This window comes from Cricetulus griseus, chromosome 4 (assembly GCF_003668045.3).
Source record: "Cricetulus griseus strain 17A/GY chromosome 4, alternate assembly CriGri-PICRH-1.0, whole genome shotgun sequence".
Taxonomy (NCBI): domain Eukaryota; kingdom Metazoa; phylum Chordata; class Mammalia; order Rodentia; family Cricetidae; genus Cricetulus; species Cricetulus griseus.
The window spans coordinates 77101417-77125380 of NC_048597.1; the positions used below are offsets into that span (position 1 = coordinate 77101417).

Here is a 23964-nt window from a genome sequence, read left to right on the forward strand (position 1 = left end):
ACTGCCTTCTGTTTTGACTTTATTTTTTGCATTTTAGACATGGTAGATTCTCTATGTAGCCTTTTCTGTCCTGGAATTCACTTTGTAGACCAAGCTGGCTTTGAACTCACAGAGATCCTCTTGCCTCTACCTCCTAAGTGCTAAAATTAAAGGTATATCACCTGCCCTCCTTTTCTGGCTCTTATTTTTTAATTAACTTTAAATTTTTTATTTATTTTAGGTGTATGGGTGTTTTGACTGCATCCGTGTCTGTACTCCACACGTGTGCAGTGCCTAAGGAGGCCAGAAGAGGGTGACAGATTCCTAGGATTGGAGTTACAGATAGTTGTCAGCCACCATGTGGGTGCTGGGAGTCAAACCTGGGTCCTCTGAAGAGCAGCCAGTGCTCTTAAATGCTGAGACATCTCTCCAGCCGCCATACTGTTTATTGAGGCAGAGTCTCTCTCTCTGGACTTGGAACTTAGCAATTGATCTATGATGGCTGGCCAGTGTGCTTTGCCTCTCCCATGCTTCAGTGCTAGGATTATAGATAGGTGCTATCACACCTGGCTTTAGGGACTTAATTCATTTTATTGAGGCCAGCTAGGAAACATGGGACTCTCTCTCAAGAAAAAGAAAGGAAGGAAATAATAAAGAAAGAAAGATAAAACTTGTAAAAACAGATTCTCAGGACACCTGTGTGGGGCTTGGAGGTGAAGCCACTGCTTGCTATGTGAACACGAGGACCTGTTAGGATCCTCAGCATTCCTGTAAAAGCTAGGTGCAGCAGGCCAGGTGTGGTGGACCACACCTCTAATCCTAGCACTTGGGAAGCAGAGGTAGGCAGATCTCTGAATTTGAGGCCAGTCTGGCCTATAGAACCAGTTCCAGGACAGCCAGGGTTGCACAGAGAAACCCTGTCTGGAAAAACAAAACAAAACATCAGGCAGCACTGGGTGTCTCTAACCCCCTCACTGGGTAAGGATTTCTGGAGCTTGATGGCCATCCAGTCTAGCCAGTTGATGAGCTGCAGGATCAGAGAGAGACACTGTCTCAAAGCATAAGGTAGGGAGAGACTCGAAAGACACCCAGCATTGACCTCTAGCCTGGCACGGGCACATGTGACTACATGCATACACACACAGACCCACATCGACAGGTACAGAGCATATACACATATAACCCTACACCCCCAAAAGGACATATGTACCAAAGTCAAGTCCATTAAATATATGCACACATATCACAAACATGTTCTTTGGTATATGAAGGTAAGTTTTGCTGTAATTTACAGAGGACTTCTAAAATCAATAAAAATAAGCAAGCAGCCCAATGATTAAGAGTGGGCAAACATTTATTAGACAAGTCACAGAACTACTACTTTTACTTTTATTTTCATTTTATTTGCTATTTGTGTGTGTGTGTGTGTGTGTGTGTGTGTGTGTGTGTGTGTGTTTGCATATGTGTGAGTATGTGTGTAGATCACAGGACAACTTGCAGGAATTGGTTTACTTCTACCATGTGGGTTCTGTGGGATTAAATTTAGATTGTGAGGCTTGGCTGCAAGCACCTTTACCCACTGAACCATCTTGCCAGCCACACAGAATTCTTAGTGGCAGTGAACATATCAAAAAGTCTCAAATACTTTGGGAAACATCGGTGTAAGCTGAAATAGCTTTCGCTTCTTGGACTAGGTAAAAATAAAGTGCTGGGGAATATGAAATGTGTATTAAGTGGGTAATGTAACAACTAGACAAAAGATTAAGGCTTTCAAAGAGAAGTGAGACCTGAGATATACCCATCTACCATCCTTCCACTTACCCATCTATATGCCACCCATTCAACTGCCATCCACACATCTTTTCTCTATCCATTCATCCATTCACTCACCCATTTCCCCATCCATCCGTCCACCCAAATGCATGTTCATCCACCCACTTGTCTTCCCATCTATCCATCCACCATCCCTCTCCATACATGCGCAATTCACCCTCATATACATCCCTCCATCTATTCATCCATCTATTCTCATATCCATTTATCCACCCATCTATTTCCCCATCCATCTGTCCACCCAAATACACATTCATCTACCCACCCACCCCCCAGTCAGTCATCCCTCTGCCTTCTTATCTATCCATCCATCTACATCCCCATGCAGCCACCCACCCACATATCCACCCATGCATCCATCCATCCACCCACACATACATCTGTCTATAAAAAAACATCCATTTATCAATTTATGCACCATCAATTACCTACCCATCCATCCACCTATGCATCTACACATCCTCTTACTACACACCCACCCATCCTCCATCCATCCACACATGTCCACGGGTCGTGGCTCATTTTAATGAGTGAGCGTGGAGTTCATCCCAGCCAGCCCTCTTCCCACCTACAGTCACAATCCCCCATGATGCAGAGGAGGACAGTCGTCTACAGATGAACAAGATCCGGGCACAGCTTATTGGGGCTTTCAAGGAGCAGATGGAGATGCGGCGCAGCCTTGTGGAGCTGGAGAATGCCAACATTGAGCTGCACATAGACATGTCTCGCCACCTACTGACCATTGCAGAGTGAGTGCTCTGTTGCTAGGCACAGCACATCCCCTAAGGGAAGGGAAGCCAGGGAACAGAGGGGGCTGCTGGTTGCTACCATCTGCAGGTCCTGTTATGTGACCCTATAGGTAAGCTGGGCCAAGCAGGAGATACTTCTAGATCCCTTGGACCTCTTATCACTGGGGTTTAGAGCCAGCCCAGGGGGTCAGTAAATGTTAACACAATCTCTCTCCCACGGTTCACTTACCCATATGCATCTGTGATCTGGAGGTAGCGTGACCCTGTGCAGAGAATAGCAGGGATGCCTACCATCCACACCAGGCATCCGAAGGTGAACGGGGTTCTAGTGATCACTACCCTGGGACAGTGGGTGCCCCGCCAGCTGCCCTGCAGAAACCTGGACACATGGCCGCCCACTTAGGGTGACTTCAAACAGCATTGTCACACTCAAACCCGTTGCTTCTTTTCACTCTCTATTCTTGCTTCTCCCTGTAATTCCCTTCCTCTTCTCTTCCCCCTCCCTCCCTCTCTTCTCAGCCCCCTCCCCTCCTCTCCCTTTCTTCTTCCTTTCACCCCCTTTGTTTGGAACAAGGTCTTGCTATGTAACTCAGGCTGGTCTGGAACTTGTGATCTTCCTGCTTCTGCCTCCTGATTGCTGGAACGACAACTGTACATCACTGTTTATCATGGTCATTGTCATCATTGTACTTACCTTCCTCCTCTCTCTTCAATTACATGAGCAGCACAGTGCCTACACTGCAGTCATTCTAAACTTTAACAAGGCAATCACAGCCATGCTGTGGCGCACGCCTTTAATTCTAGCACTTTGGAGGCAGAGGCAGGTAGATAGATCGCTGGGTTCAAGGCCAGCCTGGTCTACATAGGGATGGATACATATGTGGAGAAGATATGAGGAGACATGATTCCTCTCCATCATTTTCCCATGCCATGAGCAGGCCTGGAGGGCTCTGGGTGTGAGATGTAGAACTCTCCGATCAGGCTTGATGGACCCCTGATACCTGTGTCCTGGCTGCAGCTGGGAGCGGGAGAAGACCCACCATCATGCAAACATGGAAAACAGTGAGAAGGATGAGGAGCCAGGGGATGCTGATGGAGAGGAGGTGGAGGCTTCAGAGCCCCCGGAGGTGGCTCTGGCTAGAGAGGAGGTGAACCTGCTCCTGGCTGAACAGCGGAAAACGGCAGCCCTCAAGGTGAGGAAGAGGGATACACAGCCATAGCAATAGCGCTTATTGTCTGAGCTGGGCAACACTTTGAGATTCCAGGTCATCCCATGAAACACAGCTAGCTATGTGGTCACAGCCACCTGAGTCTCAGACTCAGAGATGTAGCTCAGTTGGTAGAGATTTGCTTAGCAAGCACAAGGCCCAGGGTTCTATCTTCAGAAACAGGTGTGGTACTAGACACCTGTAATCACAGCACTCAGGAAGTAGAGGCAGGAGAATCAGAAGTTTACAATCATCCTTGGTCAGACTGGATGCAGAAGACGTTGTCTTCGAAGGAAAAAAAGATAGGTGGTGGTGGTGCACACTTTTAATCCCAGTACTTGAGAGGCAGAAGCAGGAAGATCTCTGTGAGTTTGAGGCCAGCCTGGTCTACAGAGCGAGTACCAGAACAGTCAGGGCCACACAGAGGAACCCTGTCTAAAAAAAATACCAAAAAACAAAAAATATAAACCTTTTTTTTTTTTAAAGAGCTGTTTATGTAATAGCTGGCTAGCCAGTAAATGTGATTTAGGAAGAGTATAAAACTCTTGCTTGAGGAAGCTTTGGGGAAGGCCAGTGATGCCAGGAACTGGGCGGCTCATTAGCTAAATGCTGGCAGGTGTGTCCTTAGAGAGTAGGGAAAGTGTCCGGTGATGTCAGATTGTTAAAAGTAGGCATCGTTTAATTCTCTTTAAAGCTATGTAACCAAACAAGAGGCCCTTCATGTTGCTACACCTGCCCACTGCAGTCTAGGTTCCTGCCATCTCACTTCAAATTAACGATTAGACTCTCTATGGCTTTTAAAAATAAGAAAGATAGATGCCTCTTGTCTAAGCCAGTGATGTCCATCAGCTAGATGGCATGAACCCCAAGGGCAAATTCAGGTATCAACAAGTGATGGAACCTGAAGAGGCTAGCTTGTCAGTCAGGAGTGGTGAGCCTTTCAGTCAGGAGCTTCAGTGGCTAGCCTGTCAGTCAGGAGCTACAGTGGCTAGCCTGTCGATCAGGAGTGGTGAGCCTGTCAGTCAGGATCCTGTAGAGGTGAGCCTTTCAGTCAGAAGCTACAGTGGTGAGCCTGTCAGTCAGGAGCCTGCAGTGGCTAGCCTGTCAGTCTGTGGCAACAGTGGCTAGCCTGTCAGTCAGGAGCCTGCAGGGGTGAGCCTGTCAGTCAAAAAATGAACAATTAAGCAAAATTCAAGGTTTTAAATGTCTAGCTGGAGGCCAGGCCCTGGAGCTTTAATTAAAACTAGCCATGTGCCCTGAGCTCAGAACTGAGAGGAAGATACACAGGTGTGACTTGTCGAAGCAACTACAGTCATTGCAACAGGTGCAAGTGGGCAGAGGAGGGGCTGCTTTTCAGCAATGGAGTTAGGAACTCAGGAGGCTGTATGAAAGGGAATGGAAGAGGGCTTTAGAGGAGTCTGGATGGAGTTGGGGAGGACTCTGAGGGGAGGCTGCTTAGGGAGGAGTTTGGAGGAAAGGGTGAAATCAATCCCTGATCAGAAGGAAGGTGGCATAATACATCTCCTGCAGCTGTTATCTGCCCATCCATTGGGGACCGAGACTCTGGGAGCACAAGGCAGCCTGAGCCCCATGTGACTCTCTGGGGGCCATGTGGAGTTAGCTGAGTCACCTGAGCAGACTCCAGTATGCAGGGATACAGATTGCTGGGAGGGTGTTTTATAGGAGCCATTAGCATCTCCATCAAGTGCACACACACACACCCTTGTGACGAGCATACAGAACATACACACACATATAGAAGCAAGCATATACCCATAGCTATGTGCAGAGAGCTGGGGCCTTGCCTGGTGGGTATGCAGAACTGGGCTACAGGCTATATGTGGGTCTCAAGGGCTCCCAGATCATTTTACACAGGGTGAGCAGTTCAGGAGGCCAAAGTAGACAAGCTGGGACTGAGCGCTCCCTGTGTCCCCTCACGTGCTGATTGAGAGAATCAGGACCTGGAGTGTGGCCCACCGCTTTGTGCTATGGGACACCCTGGAGGCATGTCACAGTGTGAGGTAGGTGGGTCTGTTTCCTGGCATTGGAAAGGTGGTTTGCCACTTGTAGTTCCCAGTAGGAGGACCTGCCACTCCACAGCACACATGGCCCCATACAGAAGTGCTAGGGTGGTTGAGGAGATAAGAGAAGTGAGTAGAAAAGGTGGTCAAGAGTCCCCACTGTGGTTTCTGCAGGGAAGAGCAGATGGGGTGGGTAGATAAGCTTGCATTTCTGAGAGATATGAAGTTACCGTTAACAGTTACCCCCAAACTGGAGCAGCACTAACAGCCCATGACTCATTCAGGGGCTGGGAATGTGGATCATCTGGCAGTGCTCCTGTCCAGTCTGCATAGAGTCCCAGGTTCATCACAAGCACTGCATAAACTGGACTCTTGGTGGTGCACACCTGCAATCCTAGCACTCTGGATACAGGAGAACCAGGAGTTCAAGGTCATCCTCAGCTACATAGTGAGTTTGAGGCTAGCCTGGGCTATGTGACTCTGGCCAAAAAAAGAAGGCAGGGGTAGGGGAGAGGAGAAGGAAGAGGAGGAAGACTCATCCAAGTTCTGCTTGAGAAATGAAATGAGTTTATTAGGGGTTTCTCAGGGTGGTATGCTTCTAGAGCGGATGGCTGCATTTTCTGCAAAGTTCCCAACACCCTGCCTATAAAGCTCCCATATTTTCCTTGGAAAATATTTTTATTTATGTATCTATATGTGTGTGAATGTATATGCATGTGAGGGCAGATGACTGAGACCCGAAGAGGGCATCAGATCCCCTAGAGCTAGAGTTACAGGTAGCTGTAAGTCACCGGCTATGGGTAATGGAGACATAACTTATATCCTCTATAAGAGCAGTATGTGCTCTTAACTGCTAAGCCATCTCACCAGCCCCGAATCTCCTGTATTGTATGGCTCTGAGACTACAGAATTCCTGTACAATTGGGGAAGAAAAAGTTTATTTTAGGTCCTAGTTCAAGCACAGTCTATCATGGTGGAAAGGCATGGTTGCAGGGCTGCTCACATTGTGTCCACAGTCAGGAAGCGGAGAGAGAGAGATGCTGGTGCTCAGTTTGCTTTCTCCTTATTCAGTCCAGGACTCCAGCTTAGGGAATAGTGTGTCCTATGTTTAAGGTGGGTTTCCTAATCAACATAATCCCTCATTGGCATGGCCATATGCTACCTAATTCACATTATTGTTCACAGGTGTCTTCTAGGAGGTTGTAGGCGTGTCAAATGGACCTCACCAGTATTAGCCCTCCTAGGAGTTCATCATTAGGACTGGTTGCCGCATGTCTCATGAGGTTGACTAACTGGTGTCAGTGCTTGCCCTGAGCTGTCCTTGTCTTCCCACAGGCTGGTCTAGAGCAGCGCCTGGCCCATGCCAAGCAGAAGGCCTCACAGATGGAGAAGCTGCTGCCCAGGCAGGTGACCAGTGAGGACCAGCGGGAGGTGCTGCAGCTGCTGTGCAGGGCCCACCAGTTGGAGGTGGAGAACACAGAGCTGCAGGCTGACAACTTGTGCCGCAAGAACCTGCTCTGCCAGAAGGACTTCGTGATCCAGCGCTATCACCAGCACCGGATGCTGTGTGAGCAGGTTATCCAGGGGCAGCGGCAGCTGATGCAGGGTAAGGCCAGCTTGGTGTGTGGGATCAACTAATGATACTGCATTCTAAAAAGAGAAACCACAGGACAAGGGCTAGGGAGATGGCTCAGTCAGTTAAGTGTTTACAAGTGTGGGGACTTGAGCCCCAGAAGCCATTAAAAAGCTGAGTGTGGTCAGGTGGTAGTGGCACACACCTTTAATCCCAGCACTCTGGAGGCAGAGGCAGGTGGATCTCTGAGTTCAAGGCCAGCCTGGTCAACACAGTGAGTTCTAGGACAGGCTCCAAAGCTGCACAGAGAAACCCTGTCTCAAGAAACAAAGAAAACAAAACAAAGCAAAACAAAAAAAAGCCGAGTGTCCCATTGATAGCCAGATGGGAAGTGTAGACAGGTGAATCCCTGGAGCTGGCTGGCTAGCTTAACCTATTTGGCAAAGTTCCAGGCTAATGGGAGACCATGTCCTAAATACACATGCTCTCTCTCTCTCTCTCTCTCTCTCACACACACACACACACACACACACACACAAGATGGAAGATCTGGGGACATAGCTCATTGGTAGAGTACTTACCTAGCTAGCCTAAAGCCCTGAGTTCGATTCCCAGCACCATAGATAAGCAAAAACACTCTTTGTCTGAACACATAGGACAGTCCCCAAGAGTATAGCACAGACACTATCCTGCCACCATCCTGCTTCTTGTGGCTGGCTCCCTGTACCCAGTCCATCCCTCCCACCTTCCCTACTACCCTCCTTTTCCCTTCTTTCCCTCCCTTTCCTTTCCCCCTCCATCTTCTTTCTTCTTCCTTTTCTTCCCAGGGTTACATTGCTTAACTCGGGCTGTCTTCAAACTCATAACTGTCCTACTTCAGCTACCCTAGTGACCAGCTCCAGCTTTTTTGCTGTTTATTTTGAGATAGAGTCTCACCATGTAGCCCTGGCTGGCCTGGAACTTGCTATGTAGACCAGATTGGCTTTAAAGTCACAGAGAACTGACTGCCTCTTTCTCCTGAGTGCTGGGATTAAAGGTGTGCACCATCACGCCCAGCCTTGTCTTCACTTTTTAAAAATATTTGATTTATTTTGCATTATATGTGTGTGTTTGTATATGTTCACATGTACCTATGGGTGCACGTGTGGAGAACAGAGGCCAACATCCAAGTATCTTCTTGTATAACAGACCACCTTGGATTTTGAGACAGGGTCTCATAATGAACCTGAAGCTCACTGAGTAGGTCAGCTTAGCTGGCCAGCAAGCCCCAGGAGTCTTCCTGTCTCTGTCTGCCCATTGCTGGAGTTAAAGTCACATACCACCATTCCCACTCTTTTATGTGGGTACTAGGGACCCAACTGATGTCTTCAAATCTGAGCAGCAAGTACTTGCCCCACATAACTATCTTTCCAGCCCTTTCTTTCTCTCCAAGACTGGATCTCATTGTGTAACTCAGGCTGTCCATTAACATACCATCCTCCTGCCTCAGGTCTCCCTTAAGAGCAGGGACCCCAATCATTTCCCTAGCTCTGTGGTTTTACCTGTTTGGGATATTTCCTGTGAATTCAATCGTGGTCTTTGGTGTCTGATTTCTTTCACTTAGTACATAACATTTCTTAGACTCATTCATGTTGTAGCAGACACCATACTGTCATTCGTTTTCATAGCTGAGTCATATTCCAACACATGGACAGCCCGTGTGTAAAAGCTCATCTGTTAGTGTTGTCCTCATCTATGGCTATTATGAACAACGCTTCAGAAAATATTCGTGTACAGTTTTCTTTTCTTTCTTTTTTTATTTAATTTATAGAAAGAGGGTTTCTTTGTGTAGCCTTGGCTGCCTTGGAACTTGCTCTAGACCAGGCTGGCCTTGAGCTTAGGAATCCACCTGCCTCTGCCTCACAGGCACTGGGATTAAAGACATGTACCACCACTGCCTAGCCAGAAAAAGAATTTTAAACTTCAGCTGAGGTGTAGCTCAATGGTAGAGTATTTGCTTAGCATGTTTGACACACAGGATTTGCCAAGTGTAATGGTGTGTGCTTTTAATCTGAGCACTCAGGAGGAAGAGGTCTATAGATCTCTGTGAGTTCAAGATCACCCTGGTCTACATGGTGAGTTCTCAGCCAGCCATGTCTGCACAGTGAGACCCAGGCCACACCCTGCCCCTAAAAGACCCTGAACTCATCTTCATTATCACACACACATACACACACACACACACACACACACACACACACAAAATCATCATAAAAAATGAAATAGACTGGGGATGCCACCTAGTTGGTGGAGTGCTTTGCCTAGCATTCATGAGGCTCTGGGTTCCATTCCCAGCACTGTAGAAACCAAGTATGGTGGCACACACCTGTAATCCCAACACTTAAAGGTTCAAGGTTATCTGGAGCTACACAGTGAGTTCAAGGCCAGTCTGGGCAACATGAGACCCTGTCTCAAAAAAAAAAAAAAGTTAAATTGGAATGGAATATAAAAGACAGTATACTGGAGAAGAAAAACTTCCTTCAAGCATTCCAGGAAGGGTGTTGCCCTTTGTGGCACCTGGCTTGAGGTGGTGTGTTGTACTACATTCTGATGGCTGCTCTCTTTGCTTCTTCAGACAGTGGCATTTCAGCCTCAGAACTCCTGGAGCAGCAGTACCGACTGTACCTCCGGGAACTGGGTGAAGGCACTTTGGACCGCCTGCTGCTGCAGCTCTCGGTGATGTCCAGCTCGATCCGAGTGAGTCTCACTTCCTCCACCTCTGGTTAGGGCTATTATCAACAAAATCCCATGATTCTTTGCCCTAGGCCAACCAGTGCTGGCCATGCTGGGCACCAAGGAAATGGGGAAGGTAACTAAAGAGACACCCATGTACCAGGTACCCAGAGTCAATTCCAGGTGGAGCACATGCTGAGCCACAGGCTGCACAGTCAGCCAGGGACCAGGACCAGAGGATGAGCAAGGGAGATGGCTTAGTCAGTGATGTGCTTACTGTGTGAGCATAGGGACCCAAGGCCCTGGACACACCGTCCTATGCTGGAGAGACAAAAATAGGTGGATCCCTATTGGTCAGTGAGCAGCCATTCTTGCTGAATTGATGAGCTGTTATGATAAATCTTTCTGCCAAAAGCCACCTGAGCCCTATCGCCACGTGGGCACTTTCCACTAGCTGCCCGAGTTCTGCCACCAAGTTAGGGCCCCAAATAATATACAGAGACTTATGTTAGGTACAAATACTGCTTGGCCAATGACTAGGGTTCTCTTATGTTAGCTCAGTCTTAATTATCATGAATTTATATATTTTATAAGATTTATCTTATCGGATGCCTTCCATGGCATCCTCATCCCAGGATCACATGGTGACTCTGGAGGAAGAGAGAAGGGGCCCACTTCCTTCTTGCCCTTGTTTATATATGAGTCTCCCTGCCATGTCATTTCCTGCAGATCATCACTTCTTTACTACATTTCCCAGAATCCTCCTTGACTCCTAGTCCACCTAACTTGCTGCCTCATTGGCCAAACAGTACTTTATTTATCATCTAATAAGATGATAAACACATACACAGAAGCACTTCCCCCATCAATGAGCCCCAGGTTCAGTGACAGACCCTGTCTCAAAAAAAAAAAAAGAAAGAAAGAAAGAAAGAAAGAAAGAAAGAAAGAAAAGAAAAGAAAAGAAAAAGGAGGATAGTTGAGTAAAACAACTAAAGTCTACCTCTGCCCTCTGCATGATGCTCTGTTCTCCCACATGTGCATATGAACATGTGTATACACATACAGATTCATAGTGCACACACGGGTATTGCGAACCAGAGCCTCCTGAGCACTGTGGCATCCTGTTCACCTGACTTTTGTGTAGGTCCTCAGGTCCTCATGCTTGCACAGCAAAAGCTTTATCTACTGATCCATCCCCGCCCCATGCTCTTTGCCTAGCATTTACTTTTTACATGGGTTCTAGAGTTCGCTGGGGTCCTTGTGCTTTCAAGGCAAGCACTTTAGTGACTCAGCTACATCCCAGCCCCCCTTTTCCTTCTTTTTTCTTTCCTCCTTCCTCCCTCCCCCTCTCCCCTCTCCTCCTGCATATGTTCTGGCTTCATCTCTGTTGCTGTGATAAAATGCTCGCATATAAGCACCTGTAAGGGAGGAAGGGTTTATTGGGCCTATTCCAGTTCTGGTCTATCACCGTCAAGGCAGAAACTTGAACTAGTCACATCTACAATCAAGAGCAGACAAAACGAACACATGCTTGTGCTGTTCCTTTTTCACAGTCCAGGACTCAGGGAATGATGCTGCCCACTTTGAGGCTAGGTCTTCCCACATCAATTAATGTAATCAAGACAATTCCCACAGACATGCCCACAGGCCCCCTGGTCTAGACAGGCTCTCATGGATACTCTTTCCATAGGATTCTAAATTGTTTCCAGTTGACAATTCAAAGCATCCATTACAATATCTTTCTCTCTTCTCTCCCATCCTTTCTCCTTCTTTTTTGGCACGGGAAGCTATGCATAAAATGTATCATTGTTTTTGGGGAGAGGGCTGTACTGGGTGGTTTTGTGTGTCAACTTGACATAAGCTAGAGTCATCAGAGGAAGGAGCCTCAGCTGAGAAAATGCCTCCATGAGATCCAGCTGGAAGGCATTTTCTCATTCAGTGATCAATGGAGGAGGGCCCAGTCCATGGTGGGTGGTACCATCCCTGGGCTGCTAGTCCTGGGTTCTATAAAAAGGCGGGCTGAGCAGGCCATGAGGAGAAAGCCAGTAAGCAGCTTCACTCCATGGCCTCTGCATCAGCTCCTGCCTCCAGGACCCTGCCCCATTTTGAGTCCCTGTCCTGACTTCCTTCAGTAATGAACAGCAATGCTGAAGTGTAAGCCAGATAAACCCTTTCTTTCCCAACTTGCTTTTTGGTTATGGTGTTTCATTGAAGCAATAGAAACCATAACAAAGACAGGGGAAGTACTGAGGGGTTAACTCAGGACCTTACATATTCTAGGCAAGTGTTCTACCACCATTCTAGCTATTTGTATTTTGTTTATTTTTGTCTGTTTGAGACAAGGTATCACTATGTACCCTGGCTTGCCTGGAACTCACTATGGACCAGACTTGCCTTGAATTCACAGAGATCCCCCTGGCTCTGCCTTCTGAGTGCTGGGATTAAAGATGTATGCCACCACAACTTCCATAGCACTAAACAAATCCACTCCACTGTGAAGCCATTTTCATCTTCTAGAACTTTCTCTTCTTCCCAAACCAAAATTCTCCATGAAGGGACCAGCTCCCCATTTCAGTAGCCATAATAGCTTGTCTGACCTTGTCCTAGTCACTAGAAAGTCAGATCCCTGCCTTGTAGCAAGGAACCAAATCAGAAGTTAGCTGGTGGCTCTATGCTTTATGGCTCTGGGGGTGCTTTACCGACAAGCGCACAGCAATGACGCACAGAGCATAGCAACCACCCTGGGATGGCCTATGGGCCATAACAACCAATTGACCAATCAACACAGGGCAAGCCCTCCAAGCCTGGAGGCACACCAATCCTGAGCCTGTGCGTACCCCTAGTCACTCCCCTTACGCTGCCCTACAAGATCTCTTGGCAGCAGGTTTGAGCCATCTTTGCTAGCCTTCCGCCATGGCAGGTGGGTGAAAGACCCGAGCTAACATGGGGTTAGCTCGTTAAGCAACAATAAAGCCTCATGCAGTTTGCAGCAAGTTTTCGAATCTGCCTGATGATTGGGGTGACCGAAGTCCTGGTCTGGGACCCTGGAGGCCTGAGTTTTCCTGGAGTCTAACATCCATTTATTAAATACTAGTTCCTCTCCCCTCCCTAGTCCCTGGGACACTGTCATACTGTGGGCTGGAGAGTGACTGTCCTGGAAACCTCCTGTAAATGAAGATGGAGCTTCTCCTGTTCCCATGATGTATACAGGTTAAGGAGCCCTGGCTGGTGTCCCCTGGCTCATGGCTTCCTTTGAAGCCTGGTGGAGGGAGTACGCCAGCTTTCCCATGGCCCATTAGAGACCTTCAGCGTGGTGACACAGTCTCCTGTGCCCTCAGTGTCCTGACTCTTCTCCTCTGCTTCCAGGATGGCCCCATTATGAACATATCACCCCCACCACCTGAGGACACCAGTGGAGAGCCTCCAGGTGAAAGGCGGGACCTCCCATGGGGTGCCACGTTTGAGCTGCCTCAGATGCTCCTAGAGAGAGACAGGTGGGCACAGAGCCTGGGCAAGAGTGAAGATATCAGGTCCTGGGTGGAGTTGAGGCTGTAGTTCTCAGAAGCTCCACTGACACACAGCCAGGGGCTCACCTCTGAGTCCATGTCCCCTCCTCTGGAGACCTGTCTCATGTCCTCCTTCTGAGCCTGTCTTAAATAAACAAGGTGCTGAGGCGAGAGCTCTATGGGGGAAAGGGCTTACTTTGCAAGCACAGTGAGCAGAATTCAATCCCAGAATCTACATAAAATAACTGGGCAGGATAGGACGTGTACGTTACCCTCCCTACATTGAGGAGGTGGAGACAGGCAGCCATCTTGGAGTTCACAGACTTGGTGAGTTCCCGGCTCCATTTCACAAAAACAAGATGAATGATGTCTGGAGAATGACAGTTGATATTGTCCTCTGTCCTTCATGTGCTGGAGAACACACATGCATATCTCCATGTACCCCTGCATAGACATATGTACCCATACATGCATATATATACACATTTACAGAATAGTAAACTCATCACAGGAGGTACTGGCTGCATGGAACAGTGGTGAGCTGAGGCATTTGATGAGTTTGAGGCTGGAAGTGACCTTATCGATTCCTTGGTGTTTGTCCTGAGTGTGTTCAGTGCCATTAGCCTTGCCCCTGAAGCCTTCCTCCCCTTCCTCCTCTGTTCTCTTTTCCTGTGGCACTCTCCAAGACGAAAACTCACCCAAGTGAAACGCCCACAGGTTCTTTTTGTAAATTTAAGAGTTCACATCTGCTGGACCGTGGTGGTGCACGCCTTTAGTCCCAGCACTTGGGAGGCAGAGGCAGGTGGATCTCTGTGAGTTCGAGACCAGCCTGGTCTACAAGAGCTAGTTCCAAGACAGCCTCCAAAGCCACAGAGAAACCCTGTCTTGAAAAAAAAAAAAAGAGTTCACATCTGACCAATTTGTGTGACCTTCTTGTCACCCCAGTTGCCTTAACAAAACGCCATATTCTGGGCAGTTTAAGCAACATGAATTGTCTCACAGGTATGGAAGCTGGAGGTCCAAGCTCAGCCTGCCAGAGGTGTGAGGGAGCCTGGTGAGGGTCTCTTCCTGGATGGAAGATGGCTGCCTTCTTGCTGTGTCCTTCCATGCTGAGCCAGGAAAGAGAGGGAGGGGGACAGCACAAAGGTGACTTCAATATCTTCTTTTAAATTTTGTTTTTGTTTATTGATTGTTTTTTTTTTTCCAAGACAGGCTCTCGTGTTAGCCTAGGCTGGCCTTAAGTTCACCAGTGCTAGGATTACAGGCATATCCGATTCACACAGATGGAGCCCAGGGCTTTGTGCTTGTGAGGCAAGCACTGTACTAGGAGAGTGACAGGCCCATCCTTTCCCCCTTGCAGTAACTAGGGACTGAATCTAGCCAGGTCCTAGGATTTCACTGGAGGACTCTAGACAAGTGCTCTACCACTGATCCATGATCCTAGTCCCTTATGGGGGATTCTAGACGGGTGCTCTTGCCGAGCCACAGTTTAAGGGTACAATCCATTATGGTGGAGAAGGCATGACATCCACAGTTAAAAAGCAGGGGGACAGATGCTGATGCTCAGCTCATTTTTTTATCTAGACCAGGACACCCCAACCCATGGGGTGGTACCACTCAGATTTAGAGTGGGTCTTCCCACCTCAATAAACCCCATCTAGATAACCCTTCGTAGACACACCCAAGAGTCATTTAAGTGGTGAGTCTATATCAGATTAATTTGACAAACCCAGACTGAACATCATGGCTGTCTTTCTCCACCTCGTATAGAGGGCAGTGCTCACTGTCCCCTGGATACCCATAGTAGGTGACCAGCGTGGATGAGCCAGCATGGTCCCAGCCACAGCAACATAGCTGAGGCCAGCATCTTGCCCAGTGCATGGACCATAGTGCTCTGGACTGGAACAGCAGCTGAGACTGGATCCTAGGTACCCAGGCTGTGACTTACCCAGGGGTTCCAGAGTGTCTCCTGTTTCATCCACAGTGATGGGAACAAGTCCTCAAAGAGCACTCCATTGTGGAGACTTGGGAAGCAAGACTCACTTCTCCCTCCACCAGCCCTCCGCATCCTGCTGACACCACCCATGCTTGAGGTTGGTATGCAGGGTGCTAGCTAGAGGGAGGCCCCTAGAATGCATGGGGAAGGACCGCTTCTGGAATCCCATGCTGTGGCTATAGTGGCTGCGGGTGGCCTGTGCTTTTCTTTCACAGAAGTCAAATGCTCTAGGAGCAAAGAACCTGGTCTCCAGATTGCAGCCCACGGCTGGTTTGGAGCTGAGAACCCCACAGCCGGCAGGAGAGATGAGCAGCCCCCCTATGAGTGTCCAGGCCCTCAAGGAGATGGCCCTGGGCACCAAGAGTATTGCCCTCATAGCAGCCAGCCGTCGCTGCAGAGTGTATGACAAAGAGGGCAGCTGCCTGGACTCCAGGGACCCTAGCCCTGCAGACTGGAGGTGGCCCCATGCCAGCCCCAGCAGAGACCGCTCTTTGGAGAGGAAGGCAGGGAGGAAGCGGTCACCCTCGTTCACCTGGAGCCTGCAACAAGTATGGAGATATCTGTTTGGTTGCTAGGGTATAGCTTGGGAGAAGAAGAGGGCAGCGAGGGCAGATGGGCACTCTGCCTGAGCCCACTGCCTGACCCAAAATCACAGGGTCCACTAATGTTTTGTGCAGTTATAACTCTAGAAATGCTGCTCTGTGACCTGAGAACTTCCACGTATCAATTCAGTATTAAATTTCTTTCTCCTTCCTTCCTTCCTTCCTTCCTTCCTTCCTTCCTTCCTTCCTTCCTTCCTCCCTCCCTCCCTCCCCTCCCTCCTTCCTTCCTTCCTTCCTTCCTTCCTTCCTGTCTTCCTTCCTTCTGTGGTACTAAGGATAGAATCTAGGACCTTGCATGCTTTAGGCAAGAACTCTACCACTGAGCCACACCCCCAGCCCCTCACTGGGGGATTCCAGGAATGTGCTCTACCACTGAACTCACCCCAGCCCCTCACTGGGGCATTCTAGGCAGGTGCTCTACCACTGACTTGTGGCCTCAGCCAGTATTGTAATTTAAGGAAAGGGTCTTTTGTTGGGTTTAGGATAAGTTTGCTAAGTGACATGTGAAAGTCAATTCACTGCCCCCCATTTCTGTGCTTTCACATTTGGTATTGGCTAATGACCAAAGGTTTGACCAACATACATCCTGCCTTTGGTGACCAAATCCCTGACCTCTGCTAAACATAGGGTATTTACTGACTTGAGAGTGACATGAAGACTGGGCATTGTGATGCAGGCTTTCAATGCCAGCATTCAGAAACCTGTGGCTAGAGGGTTGTGAGTTCGAGGCCAGCCTGGGCAACATATTGTGACTCTGTGTCCAAAACACTAAAACCAAAAAGATCAAAAAGAATAAAGCAAGCAATCAACTGATTTGTTCAATATAAAAGAAGGGAAGTAGCAGAATTCATGGAGAGAGAGAGAGAGAGAGAGAGAGAGAGAGAGAGAGAGAGAGAGAGAGAGAGGAGAAAGGTGGGGGGAGCAGAAATGAGCTTCAGTTTTAGTCATGAAGGCAGGAGGAACCTAGTACCCCACGTGAGAGACAGGAGGGTTCTCTTAGTGGGGAGTGACTGCTTTCCTGTTCCACTCAGGCCTTTACCAGATTGGATGGCAGCCACCCAAGCATCACACACCCCCAAAAGCCCTCCCTAAGGGAAAGGGCTCATCCATCCATTTGCTTGTTTACTTGGGGCTGGTTCTGTTACTCTGGCATACCTTTTCTGTGCACCTTTTCCAAACTGCAGATGACGGAGAAACATCAGCCTTCTACGGAACATCCACCCGAGAGCCAACTGTCCCCCGCACACCTCCAGCCACCAAAGCCTTCAGGGAAGAGCTTTTTCCCTGCTGTTCCCATGGCCTCCAAGATGAGACCAGGCCTCAGTTTTCACACAGGTATGGTGTAGTTTTTTGTTTGTTTGTTTGTTTGTTGTTTTCTCTTTGGGGGCCTGCCACCTAGCTCCCAAATAAATACACAGAGACCCTGTCTCAAAAACCAAGTGGAAGACTGTGCTTGGGTAGTGCACACCCTTAATCCCAGGCAAAGGCCAGCAGATCCCTGCGAGTTCAGAGCCCAGCCTTGTCTACATTGTGAGTTTCAGGACAGCCAGGGTTACACAGTGAGGCCCAGTCTCAAAAACATACAACAAAGGGTAAAGAGTGATGGAGGAAGATGCCCAATATTGACCTCTGACTTCCACCCCCCCCCCCCGACACACACATGACAGAACACAACAGCTCCCGGTGGTCCTTCAAGAATTACACTCTAAGCATGTGATCCCAGCACTCAGGAGGCTTACACAGAAGTGTCAGGAAGAGCAGGCCAGCTTGGGCTACATACTGAGACTCTGTCTCCCCAGCAAGCGATTGCTGTTTGGGTGATGAATGCCTGTACTTCCAGTTCTTGAAAGACTGAGGCAGAGGGATTGAAGCCAACCCAGACCACTTAGCAAAATACTTTCCCCAAAACCACCCTTTTTCTTCCTCTTCTTTTCCGTCCTCTTTGCCCTCTTCCTCACTCCCTGTTGCTCTTCCGCCTCCGCCCTGCTCACTGCCCTCACTCATCTTCCATCCTCCCTCAGCCTCCTGTGGAGATGAGGTCCTGAGGAAGCAGGCTCATCTCTTTCCCACTCCTTAGTCTGATCCTGAGGCTTGGTAGGTCATCCCTACAGATAATATTTCCTATTGCTGGTGTCTCCTTCAGACGAAAGCATGCTTCATGTGCCAGAGGTCAGCTTCACCTTCCCCAGTGCCATGTGGCAGAGCAATGCAGCCCCCAGCCGGCCTCCCCTCCTGCCACGTGACATCCGAGGTTAGTGCCTGTACCTCCAAACTTGTGCCCTCTGTCCCTACCCCACTGGCATCTTGGACACTCTGTTCCATCTGTGTGAGACTTGATAGAGAGCCAGCAGCCTCCTATACTATAGCCTTTCACGCTCCAGGCCTCTGATGCCTGTGAACTGTTTGGAGGACAGCAATGCTCTCAGAAGACAGGTCGTTGGGGGTTGATGACCTGGGCAGCAAGTGGACAGCCTGGACTGAAGTTGAGCCCTCTGTCTCCCTTGCCCAGCTTGCTCTGCTGTCTGGGAGGAGACAGTGGGACCAGGTGGCTTTCCAAGCTGACCTTGTCCCAGCAAGTTTCCTGGCATCCCTGATGGAGAACTTTTCTCCACTGTCAAACATTTCCCTTAACTTTCAATGAGATGCCTGGTCCAGAGGGAATAGCTGGAAGCTGAGGGTCAAGGATCAAGGTGGGTGGCAAAGGGCCAGATGCAGACTGGAAGAGGAGGGTTGGTAGGCTTCAATGTTGTCAGGGACAATGTAGCTGGGAACCGGATACTGATAGAGCAGGCACCCTGCTCAGTGGAGTCAATGGGTGGAAATGAGCAGGCTGAGGGTCAGGACGAGGAGAAGGGGGGCTGGTGTCTCAGAGCTCTGTCTTGGTGAGGTGACACCAAGGGACAGGAGCCAGGGATTAGGTGTCTGGTGGGCAGATGGGCGCCCAGATGAGTCCATTCCCTACTCACTGCATATGGATCCTCCATGTTCTTTTAAAAAGCACTCTTGTTGGGGTTGGGTGTATAGTTAACTCTGTGTGTGCTTGCTGTGCAAGTATCAGGACCAGAGAAAAATCACTGAAATCTACACAACAAAAGCCCAATGAGGTGGCCTGTGTTTATAATCCTAGATCTGAGGAGGCAGAGATGGGGAGATCACTAGCCAGCCTAGGACCCAAAGAACAACATCTGGGAGTGTACTCTGGCCTCTACACAGATGTTTACTGTCATGTAGACACATCACATGTACCTGCACACACATCCTGCACACAAGTATTATTTCATTGTATGACTTCAGCCCCAATTTGTGATCTAGAACAGCACCTTCCTCAGCCATGTATATAGTCACAATGTAGGCTGGCCTGGAAGTCACAATCCTCCTCCCTCATTTCCTTAGTGTTAGGATGACAGACCTGCACCACTTAGCCCTCTGCCCACCCTGGCTTATTCCTCCAAAGCCAAGGCTGTTGTGGCTTGCTCAACTGAAGAAGATTCCAGCTAAGGCCCCTCCCAGGACAGGAGAATGGCCAGCCTAGGCATCAGTCCTGAGGGTCACAGCCTCATCCCTCCTCTTCCTCCCCATATGACCTCTTCTAATTTTTTTTAACTTGAACCAAGAATTATTCTAACTCATCCTGTGCATTACTGAATCCCTGCTATGAGGTTGGCCACATTAGTGTCCATATTTATGTTATCACCATCTCAAATGGAGAAGCCACAGCTATCCCGATCCCCTCCTGGGGTGGCAAGCGTCCTCTGGCTTCCTTAGTACCATCTTGTCACCTCATGAACCACCTGACAACCAAGCCATTCGATGAAGTCAAATATCTCTGGGCCGTTGAACTACCAGGATTTTGAGGGGTAGGGGCCAAGTGGGAAGTCCTTCCTGCTGTCTGACCTCATTTCCTGCTACTGCATATTACCCTCCCCCATGCTGCTGTTTGGGAGAGATGGCTTAGCGGTTAAGAGTATTAACCCAGAGGACCTGGGTTCAATTCCCAGCATCCACATGGCAGCTCACAACTGTCTGTAACTCCACTTCCAGGGAATCAGACACCCTTACTCAGACATACGTGCAGGCAAACCCCCAAGATATATAAAATAAGAATAAAAAATAAATTATTTTTTAAAAAGATTAAAGGGAGCCAGGTGGTGGTGACATACGCCTTTAATCCCAGCACTCAGGAGGCAGAGGCAGGTGGATCTCTATGAGTTTGAGGCCAGCCTGGTCTACAGAGAGAGTTCCAGGGTAGGCTCCAAAGCAATACAGAGAAACCCTGTCTCAATAAAATCAAAATAAACAAATAAACAAAAAGATTAAAAGGCTCTGGAGGAAGGGATCTTCTAGGTGCTGACTTGTCAGCCAAGCTGGCTGAATGGCAGTCTATTTAATATTGTATTGAGTGTGAGGGATAGGGAAGGGCCCATATAAGCCCCATCCTTGTTGAATTTGGCCAGAGCTGCTGGGCATCTTATCAAACAGAAGGTCCTAAGTGACCCAGGAGCAGGCCACATCAGCCTGAAGGTTGAGGAGGAAAAGCCTTGGAAGTCACACGATAGCTGGAAGAGGACTCTGGTATTGATAAAGTCAGCTGCCTGTCTCAAATGTGTGTATGTGGAGCGGGAGTCCTCGCCTGTGAGTGTGCTCATGCTGGGGCTAAAGTCTCAATGTCTGGTGAGTGTTGGCTTCTCTCTCATTGGCCTGGCCACAAACTAAAGTCTCTCACCCACCTCCCCAGGGTCTACAGACAGCAGAGGCCGGCGTCACAGTCCATTGCCCCCCAATAACCCCCCCAAGCCGCAGGGTGGCAGTGCAAAGAGGCCAAGGCGTCCTAAGTAGATGGCAGCAAGACACAGCTACCTGGAAGGCCAACTCCAGTGGACCCCAACACTGGACCTGAGATGGAGAGTAATATAGGACACTGGGGTCACCTCCCATGACAGAGGACCTGTCCAAGACTCCATGTTGTCTTTGGGTCTTTCTTGGGTTATTACAGTTGCTGAGGATGTCTCTGGGATCACTCCGTATCCCTGGATGCCAATGACTGACAACCATGGCTCACACTCAGGCTACAGGGGTGCCTGGGGGATGGCTGAACAGCTTCAGATGGGATGGGAGCTCTGAGAAGTCTTGTAGCTGGTTCTGGGGGTGCCAGCACCAGGGAAGACAGGATGGCTTTTTTCCTGCTACCTGATTCTACCTTCAAGCTTTCCACACTCTCAGCCGTGCTCACAAGGGATCTGATGATGGGAGGGAGATGAGAAGGAATGGTCAGGGTTAGTGAGAAATGTATGCTTTGCTTTTACTGGGGACCTGCATGGGGAAGACCTAAGAAGCTTAGGAGTTTGGCTCTATTGATAAATTATTTCTCTATTTGAGATGGGGGTCTCATGTAGCTCAGGCTGGCCTTGAACTTGCAGTGTAGCTGAAGATGACCCTGAACTCTTGGTCCTTCTTCCTTCCTCTCTCAACTTTTGAGATTATAGGCATGGGCCACCACACCTGGTTTATGTGGAGCTGGGGATGGAACCCAGGACCCTGTGTGTGCTAGGTAAGCACTCTGTCAGCTGCCACATTCCTAGTGCTTTCTGTCTAAAAAAAGAACTGGGGAGGAAAAGGGGACACAAAATTGAGTTGCATGTTTGGCAAGACATTGGCATTGCCTTTCCTTGTCTGGTTTTTGTATTTGACTTTTGAGACGTGGGTATGGAGCAGGGTAGAGGGCTAGGGGTGGGATGACCAAGCAAGCTAACAATCAAGGAGAACAAGGCAGTAAGTAGCTTTCTTCTGTGGTTCCTGCCTCTGCCTCTGTTCATGCTTGAGTCCTGCCCTGGCTTTCCTTGATGATGAATGGATAAGCTGAAATAAACCCTTTCCTCCCCAAGCTGCTTTTGTCACGGTGTTTCTCAAAGTAACAGACAGCAGACACTGTCCTTTCTATCTTGTGCTGGGAACTTTCAGGACCAAGACAGAGGGGACAGGGATGGGTGGATTGTGACTTCACCTCCTTAGGGTTGGGAGGTGGAGGAGGTGGGTGGCAGTCCCTTCTCTGACTAGGAAGTAGGTTTTAGCTGTGTGTGTACCTGGCCTAGAAACATGAGGCAGATGCTACAGCTGGGTTGTCTTTCCCTCCCTGCTGTGACACCTGCTGCCAGGGAAGGTGGTTTAGGGCTTCCTTGAAGCCATCGCCCATTTGGACTTCACAAGCTGCTTGCGGGGAGAGAGGTACTATATTTGGGGGCTTTGCTGGGGCTTCTGTGAGCCCTGTTGATGCCAACTCAACTGTGGTGAGGTGGTTGTGGGTGTACCAGCTGGGATCTCAGGCCCTTCAGGCTCAGGTCCAGTGGGCCCCAAGCCCCACACTAAGAACCTTTTGATGTGGTGTAAGGTGAACTTTAAGACTTTATAGTCATAGGCAAGTTTTTTTTTCCAAGACAGTGTTTCCTGTGTATACCTGGCTGTCCTGGAACTCACTCTGTAGGCCAGGTTGACCTCAAACTCAGAGATCTGTCTGTACAGGCAAACTTTTTGATTGTGGAGATTTTCCATGTTTATTAGGAAATATGTCACTAGCTCACTGCAGGCTTGAACTCATCAATCATGGCTGAACTCAACAAGAAAGTTGGGTGGAGCTGGGTGGTGGTGGCACACACATTTAATCCCAGCACTTGGGAGGCAGAGGCAGGTGGATCTCTGTGAGTTCGAGGCCAACCTGATCTACAGAGTGAGTGCCAGGACAGTCATGATTGTTTCACAGAAAATCCCTGTCTCAGGAAAAGAGAGAGAGAGAGAAAGAGAGAGAGAGAGAGAGAGAGAGAGAGAGAGAGAGAGAGAGAGAGAGAGAGAGAGAGAGTTAAGTAGAAAGATGGCTCAGTGGATAAAGTGCTTGCTGAGCAATTGTGAGGACCTGAGTTCGGATCTTCAGAGCAGGTGTAAACTCTGGTAACATGATATAATGTGTGTCTGTGATCTCAGTGCTCCAATTGGTGGGGGGGGTAGCAGGGGGTGGAGACAGAATTTCTGGAAATTTGTAGTCCAGTTGGCTGGCATACAGAGAAGCGAATGGGAAATCCCTGGCTCAACCAAATTGAAAGGCGAGGACTGACACGGGAAGTTGTCCTCTGACCGCCACACATGCCGTGGCACATGTGTATCTACACTATACACACATGAACTTAAAAAAATAAAAGAAGCTGGGCAGTGGTGGGCCACGCCTTTAGTCCCAGCACTCGGGAGGCAGAGGCAGATGGAGTTCTGTGATTTTTTTTTGGAGGGGGGGCAGGGTTTCTCTGTGTAGCTTTGGAGCCTCTCCTGGCACTCCCTCTGCAGACTAGACTGGCCTCGAACTCACAGAGATCCAGCATTTGTTGCCAGTTTTTTTTTTTTTAAGATTTAATTTTTATTTTATGAGCATTGTGCTAAAGGGTTGGCTCAGTGGTTAAGAGCACTGGCTGTTCTTCCAGAGGGATTGGGATCAATTCCTAGCACCGACATAGTGGCTCACAACCATCTGTGACTCCAGGCTTAGGGGATCCAAGGGCATTGCATGCACATGGCGCACAGACATACATGTGGGCAAACACCCACACACAATTTTTTTTAAACTTCCAAAAATAATTCATGAATATTTTGCCTCTGAATCATGTGAGTGTCTGGTGCCCACAGAGGCCAGATGAAGGTTTCAGATCCCCTGGAACTGGAGTTAAGGATGGGTGTAAGCTGCAGTGTGGGTTCTGAGAAGCAGGCCTGGGTCTTCTTCAAGAGCAGCCAGTGCTCTTAACCACTGAG

At 48.8% G+C, this 23964-nt stretch overlaps 1 protein-coding gene across 1 annotated transcript in view; it reads left to right on the forward strand.

The window, feature by feature from the left end:
* The window catches only part of LOC100769633 (kinesin-like protein KIF19), a 46723-nt gene extending 25407 nt beyond the window's left edge, over positions 1-21316 (forward strand). The window contains exons 11-20 of the mRNA XM_027413398.2: positions 2387-2561; positions 3580-3754; positions 7126-7396; positions 9978-10099; positions 13442-13569; positions 15566-15674; positions 15793-16125; positions 17364-17514; positions 18323-18430; positions 20915-21316. Of these exons, the coding sequence (XP_027269199.2) occupies positions 2387-2561; positions 3580-3754; positions 7126-7396; positions 9978-10099; positions 13442-13569; positions 15566-15674; positions 15793-16125; positions 17364-17514; positions 18323-18430; positions 20915-21015 (1673 nt within the window). The 3' untranslated portion in view covers positions 21016-21316. The remainder of the gene's footprint in view (positions 1-2386; positions 2562-3579; positions 3755-7125; positions 7397-9977; positions 10100-13441; positions 13570-15565; positions 15675-15792; positions 16126-17363; positions 17515-18322; positions 18431-20914) is intronic.
* Positions 21317-23964: the final 2648 nt, after the last annotated feature.